This window comes from Arvicola amphibius, chromosome X (genome assembly GCF_903992535.2).
Source record: "Arvicola amphibius chromosome X, mArvAmp1.2, whole genome shotgun sequence".
Lineage (NCBI taxonomy): Eukaryota > Metazoa > Chordata > Mammalia > Rodentia > Cricetidae > Arvicola > Arvicola amphibius.
Genome location: NC_052065.1, coordinates 61,561,321 through 61,568,780, shown reverse-complemented (window position 1 = coordinate 61,568,780; position 7,460 = coordinate 61,561,321). Strand labels below are relative to the sequence as shown.

General features: G+C 37.0%; 1 protein-coding gene across 1 annotated transcript; it reads right to left on the bottom strand.

The window, feature by feature from the left end:
• Positions 1-5,864: 5,864 nt before the first annotated feature.
• Positions 5,865-6,497, bottom strand: LOC119804295 (claudin-34-like). The gene has a single exon (XM_038315760.1). It carries the CDS (start codon positions 6,495-6,497, stop codon positions 5,865-5,867), a length of 633 nt encoding a protein of 210 aa, XP_038171688.1.
• Between the last annotated feature and the right edge of the window lie 963 nt (positions 6,498-7,460).

Sequence of the window (7,460 nt, the reverse complement as noted above, 5' to 3'; positions counted from 1 at the left end):
TTTAAAACAATTATTTGTTCAAACAATGAACTTCTAGAAAGCTTACTGCAAGTATGTTTATTTAAAATATTGATTGGAAACATAAATCTTGTCCAGTTATAAAATTTTGCCTTGAGTACATAAATTTTGATGAGGGATTTTCTTCCACACGAGTCTAGAAGAAACTTTTACTCTATTAATTTTAGTAGTCTGTCACAACAGAAAATGTGAGCAGAAAATGCTTTGATTACAAGTTCAGAAGTTTTCCAAACTGATTTTTGCTGAGCAAACAAATATGAAATATAATGTGAAAGAAGTTAAGTTCAGAAAGCCTCATTTTGTCTTATAATTCAACGGGATATACTTAATTATTCTGTCAAACAAAGTGTAGTATGGGTGGGAGTATCTTAAATTCATTTTCCTGTGGCTGTGACCAAATTTCTTAACACAAGCATTTGTTTTACTTCATGGTTATAGACCACATGCTATCATAACAAGAAGTCCCTGTGGCAGGAGCTTGATAAAACCAGCAACATTACTACCATAATTAAGAACACAGAAGGATGAGTAAGTGAATGTTGCATTGCACATGGCTCAATTTTTCTACTCTTCATACAGTTCAGGAGCTCCTGTTTAGGGAATGAATGTCATCCATGGTGGGCCAGAGCTCTTCTCATCTCAATTATCACATGCACGCGTCATATGCACATATATTTATATTTAAATCTGGACTCTATATCTAAGAGAATACATACAATGAATTTTTGTATCAATGTTTTTTTTCTGTCTGAGTCAAGATTATTACTAAGTAACATGATCTCTAGTTTGATCTATTATTCTGAAAACTGCATTATCTCATTCCTCTTTCTAGACAGATAAAATTTATATCTGTGTGTATGTCTATTAGTAAGACACTCAGCTAAGTTTCTTCACTTCAATGTAGTGTACAGTATTGTAATAGATATGGATCTGCCAGTATCTCTGTGGAATGCCAACTTATTTTCCACTAAGCACTTAAAATAAACTTGAAAAATGTGGTAAAATTAAGTTATGGACCCACCAGTCAAAGGAAATGGTAAATATAAGAAAGATATGAAACACCCAGGAAATCTGTAACACTCTGAGAAGATAACACTTATGAATAGTAAGTATAGAGAGAGAAGAAACCTAGGTTAAAATCACAAAAATCTTTTTAAAAAATTAGACCTCCAAAAGTAGTACCAAGTGATTGGTAAATGAGACCATTCACAATAAAAAAATATAAAAACATTGTTGAGGCAATCATATAACAGTGTGCTGTCAACACCATTGAGCAATGTCAGAGATCTAACAACAGTATCAATGAAAACCTTTAATGATAAGTTACTCTGAAGTTTATAGAAAAAGTTTAAGAAGGAGAGTATTTAGCCCTATTGAAAAAGTGCTTCCTTATCATGAGTGAAATGCATGAATGTCTGGAATACATTCTCCAGTACCACTTCAAAATCTAGTGTGTGATAGCAAATACACAAAAGCCTAACACTTAGGAAATGGAGGATGGAAGACGAGAAATTCAAAATCATCTTTAGCTATACATCCAATTTGAGGCCAGCCTATGAACCATGAGACTATGTTAATAATTTTGTAAAGAGACTTTGAGATTTAAGAACAGGAGTTTAAGCATAGATTGAAAGACAGCCATATTTGTCACTTATGCTACCTGGTATGGCAGCCACAAACAGTACCTCGTGTAGAAGATTATGTGTTTGATTTTTATTGGTACACACATATGAAAAACAAGTGATATATTATTATTGTACTATATGGTGCATATCTACAGCAAACTTCTCAATTTCAGCACTATCAATATTTGGGGTAAACACTCCTTGCTTACAGACACCATCTTGTGCATTGCACAATGCTCAAGAGTTTATTCAGCTCCCACCCCAAAGAAGTTCATAACATTTTCTCAATAGGGTAACAAAAACTATTTCTACTAATAACCACATATCATAGTTTTTGGAGATCATGAAAAAAGAAGAGCGCAATGAATATATGCATTATACTTCCTATATTGATCTCTCCTTTTATATTGTTCAGTATTCCCTGCCTATAAAATGATGCCATCCATATTGTATGGCTGTGATGGATAGTTTTATGTCACCTTGACATAAGTTAGAGGGAACTTCATTTGGGAAAATCCTCCACATAATTTGTCTATGTTCAAGTCAATGTTGCATTTTTATTAATTTTTTTATATAGGAGGGCCCACATTATTGTAGTTGCAGACACTTTGAGGCTGCCTACCTTGAAAAAAAACATTATGCTAAGCAATGACAAGGAGCAAATAGTAATCACCATTCCTCCATTGTCTCAGTATCATTTCCTGTCTCTGAGATTCTGCCCTGCTTGAGTACGTGCCAATTTCCCTGGATGATGGACTGTATATAAATCTAAAATCTAAAATCTAAAATCTTTCCTCCTAACCTGCTTTTGTTCATAAAATTTTATCATAGCAAATAAAAGCCTAACGAAGACAACAGGTCTTACAATTTCAATTGATATAATAAGGTAATTCCCTATACACATGAACAAAGATCCATTTTTAAGCTGATTATAAATTTGGTCAAAATGACATCTAACACTAATCATCATATCACATATTCTCTAAGGGCCCATGTTGTCTTGAATTCCCTGGTTGAAAATCACTAATACAGAAAATGAGGAAAAAGCATTTCTGTCATTCCTTCATACACTTAGAAAGGGAGAGTTGTCGTGTAAAATAGTCAAAAGGTTATTGTTTTTGAGTGATCTCTTCCTGCTGACACACATTAGTACCTTGATGGTTAGCAAAGAAAGTTTATGAAAAAAAACTGTGACAAAAAACACATGAAACATGTCTATTTTTCTTTTGCTTTGATTAAATTTGTGTGTCAATCTTAGATAGCCCTTTAAGATGCATTAAAGCTATAAATATTAGAAAATGTCTCTAATACCAACATTGAAGATCATAGATTTCATATGTCTATGAAGACCACTATGAGTCCAAGGTTATGGGAAATGATATGATTTACTATTTGAAACACCTTCTCAGTGCTCCACAAATAAAAAAAAACATATTTAAAAGGAGTGAGAATATCTGAGATCCTGGACTTATGAAACATCCTATCAAGATCTTACATTTAAGTTAAAACTGATCTCCATCATAATCACTTAATGCATTGCTGAAACATATGTAACCCACAGGTGTCTAAAAGTAGTACACTTAGAAATGCATTCAGCTCATGCAAATGAAATCATGATATCTCAAAACTCTAACTTGTCACTGGAGCTGTGTTTGGTCTTTAATAGATGTTAGCATGACTATCATTTATCCCAACATTTGAAACTGAATCATAGCTCCAGTTGAAAATATTGAAGGCTGCATCTATGGAAAGCAGATCAGGAAATGAGACTTACAGCACACTGTCACAGGATAATAATTTAGTTGTCTTCCTGGATAAGTGAGGTAGCTTTGTCCATTAGCTTCTATCATTCAAACTTAGTATACAGGACACAAAATGTTTGTACAGCCTTTGACTGCATATGGTGGTACTTAGAAACATTTTTTGTAGGACTTAAATGCAAGCACAGTCTCTGTTTACTAATGGCACCGACTATCTGGGTGTGGATTCACATGAGAACTAAAACAGCATTAGAAAAGAAGACTTCTAGACCCCCCCCAAAAAATGGGAGCCAAGCACAGTTTCTTAATAGCTGCATTTTCTTTTCAGATAGGCCTTGTTTGCTGGCAGTGCGCAAAGGCACAATTCCTTTAAAAGAAGACTTCCTGACTCAGAAATATTTTGACTAAAATTTCTATCCTGCCTGGTCCCACAGCTCTTCAGTCCCAAAGAAAAACCACAGAGGCCAACATTAATTATAAACTGGTGGCCTAGTAGCTCAGGCTATCTTATTAACTAATTCTTACATCTTACATTAACCCATAATTCTTGCCTGTGCTAGCCACATGGCTTTGTACCTTCATCAGTGAGGCATTTTCATCTTGCTTCCTCTGTGGCTGGGTGACGACTGCAGAATGAACCTTTCCTCTTCCTAGAATTCTCCTATTCTCATTGCTCCACCTATACTCCCTTGGCGGGAGTGCCAAACCGAGTCTGCAGTACCAGCAGAGGAAGCCGGGAAGCTGGTCAGGCATGCCCTGTAATGGCAGTGGGGTCACGCTGGTTCAGTGGCGGCTGCACAAGCTCGAAAAGCTGGGACGCAATGCAGGCAGTAACTGCTTGTCTCTGGCAGGTCAGGGCGGAGGCCAAACTCAGCTGGTACTGGCACCTCCTGAGGGGTTAGCATGCTTGGGCTGAGTCATGGGTGCCTGTCCTGTGCTCTGTACAAGCAGGGCTAGTGCCTGGCTAGCTCAGTCGGTAGAGCATGAGACTCTTAATCTCAGGGTCTTGGGTTCGAGCCCCACACTGGGCGCAAAAATGAAGGGGCATGGTTGATCGGCAGTTATGATTAACCAGTCTAGCTTTAATATATATATATATATATATATATATATATATATATATATATATATATATATATATATTCAGCTTAAATAAAGGAAAGAAAACCGAACTTACAAATCCAAGGTTCCAGTGAGGAGCCCAGGAAAACAAAGAGCAGGCGGGCCACAGGCCAGCAAGATTTTATAAGTAAATATTAGCCTAAGGCAGACACGCCTTACAAACAAGGTGATTGGCTGGGCTTCCCCTTCATATACTCATTGTTAATTTCACAGAATCTAGAGTGACATATAATGTTTCTGGACACACTTGTAAGACACTATCTCTATTTCATTAACCTCTGGGAATTCCTGTATGGGGTTATTTTAAATAGGTGGGTTGAAGTGGGAAGACCTATCCTAAAGGTGGGTAGCATCATTTCATGGGCTTGGGCCATGGACTATATGAAAAGGAGAAAGCCAATCAAATGTAGCATTTGCCTCTCTCTGGTTTCTATCTATGACTGCAAGGTAATTAGCAATCTCAAGATCCTGCCACATGACTCCCTTGCACCTATAAACTAGATCCCAAACTTTCAGGCAAAATGACACTTCTTTCAAGAATTTAGATTGGTGCTTTCCTTAGGGAGTTCCTCAAGTTAGTCCATTCCATTCAAGTTATACTTACTTAGAATTATTTTATTGCTTTAGTTGATGCTTTCTCTGGGGTGAATATTTTCTTTTACATTTCCCTAGGAAATGTCTCACAAGTAAAGACATAAAAACCGGTAAGGAAACATGGAACACTTGTTAAGCTAATTAAGTATAGGATAGCTTGAAAATGTTTTGTATGTAATAAAGATGGAATACAAGGAGAATAAAAGTTGGGATGAGATACCTCAAATTTTAAAACTCTTGTAAAAGAAAAATCAAAAGGAGCAAAAGAGGGAGCAAGGAAATATGGGAAAATCTTCACAGGTATTTTGAAAAAAGCATTGGGGAGATTTCTTATAGCAATCTATAACATACTTTGTGAAATATCATCTGGTGGAGAGCTGCAATTTGTACAACATGGGAAATCATTCTGCTTTAATTTTTAAGAATTTAAAGGATGATGTAAGGGGTCATTGTCTTCTGACACTTATTTCCATATTTACTATGTTCCTTGATAATTTACTGTCACTAAGAGTAATTCAATTCCAGAACTTATAAGATTAAGTGGGTAAGAATTTATTTACTGAAAATCCATAAACCTCTCGATGAAAAACTGGAGCACCCAAGACAAGAAATATAACTGGAAGCCCACTTCTCTTCCTCGGGCATGGTTCTGAATCTGGAAGGTTTTGGGAGGTATCCGAAAAATAGTTGTGATTACTCCTTGTAATTTTGGATTTTCAAGTGTATGGAAGTTGGAAATTTATATTTAAAGGATAGAATGTAGTAGGGAATGCTGGGGAAGAGTAAAAGAAAGAGAAATTATGCCACCCACTAGAAATAGAAAGCAAGAAAGGGTTGCCATTGCCAGCGCAGTGCCAATCTTCTGGGTATCTGGGAAAGAGGGTGTGTGGAAAGATGGGGGAAAGGCAATCCCATCCTTGCGAATGATGGATAAATAGTTGTACACGATGGATAGGAAGACAAAAATGCTAGCAATGACGTTCAGAATCCCTGGAACCGTGAATGGATTGTAGGTGGCTTTCTTCCGGAGTCTCCCTGAGTACAATTTCCAAAGAGCCACAATGACAGTGACTGTGGCAATCATGCCAAGAAAGCTGGAGATCAGTAGAAGGTGTTGAGACACTCGAATATCCAAAGGGACGAAGGTGTCCTGGTTTTTATATTTGTAACACACTTTGGAAATGTTGGAATCGCCTTCCTGGTGGTAAACACAGGTTTTCCACATCCCCACTAAAGTCATTCTGGGCTTGGAATCCAAGGGCTCCTGAAAACACCACACTCGCCACTGAGGGAGGCTCATGGAGACGCTGCACAGGATCCATGCTAGAGTGGCCAAAGCAAAGCCTCCTAGCTGCCTGTTGGCATGCCTGCTGACCATCACAATGGTGACTCTGAACACCTGGCAACTGCAAAGAAACACAGGACATCATGAGGATGAATTCTTCAGGACTGGGAGATTATCCCTAGTGGGGGCAGGAGCAGGGAAGAAGGGTTTTGTTGAGCAGATGGACTTTTGACCAGGCAATCTCCTGCAGGGAGTGTGTTCTGATCAAACTCAAAAAGAATTGCTCAATGGGAACATTTAGTAGCTCATTGATAATCCACACACGATTAAGATTTTCTTTTTCCACTGTTTACAGAATCACAATGAATTTTTGGTTCCACATATTTAGTATTTCAGATAATCATGATAATATGAAATTTCATGTGAAAATAGAAAGCTACTTCAAGCACAACAATTTGATAATTTATGAAATAGCCATATCATGGAGTTATTTGCCAACCTTAAAGATAGAAGTGTAGTTATACATTAATTTTTTTTTTACTCAGACCATTTAACTATTCATTTGTGTGACACTGTATGTCTTTGTATCCCTGGCTGGCCTAGAACTATCTCCCCACTGTGGCCTTTAGTTAGAAGCAATCCTGCTTCCTCTCCTTTCAACTGCTGGCATTAGAGTCAGTAGCCACCACACAATGTAACTAATGTCAGGTTTTATCATGTATGAGAAGTTTGTCAACTTTTATAATGACAAGTTTCTCATTGTATGGATGAACCATGGTTTTCCTGATCAATCATTGAGTTCCTATATCTGGATTAATACCAGATTTACTTAAAATCAATGGTGTCATGTGCATCATGTATGGGAATTGTCATGTATAATACACACACACACACACACACATACACACACACATATATATGTGAAACTTATGTAAATATACATTCACATTTTCCTTGGTTTTATCCTCAATGAAAGAACTGAGCTTGTGTAATACAGTGGCAAGTGTGTATTTTAGAACTTACTAAATCTAAGGCAGGATGAAGTTTAGAAAATTT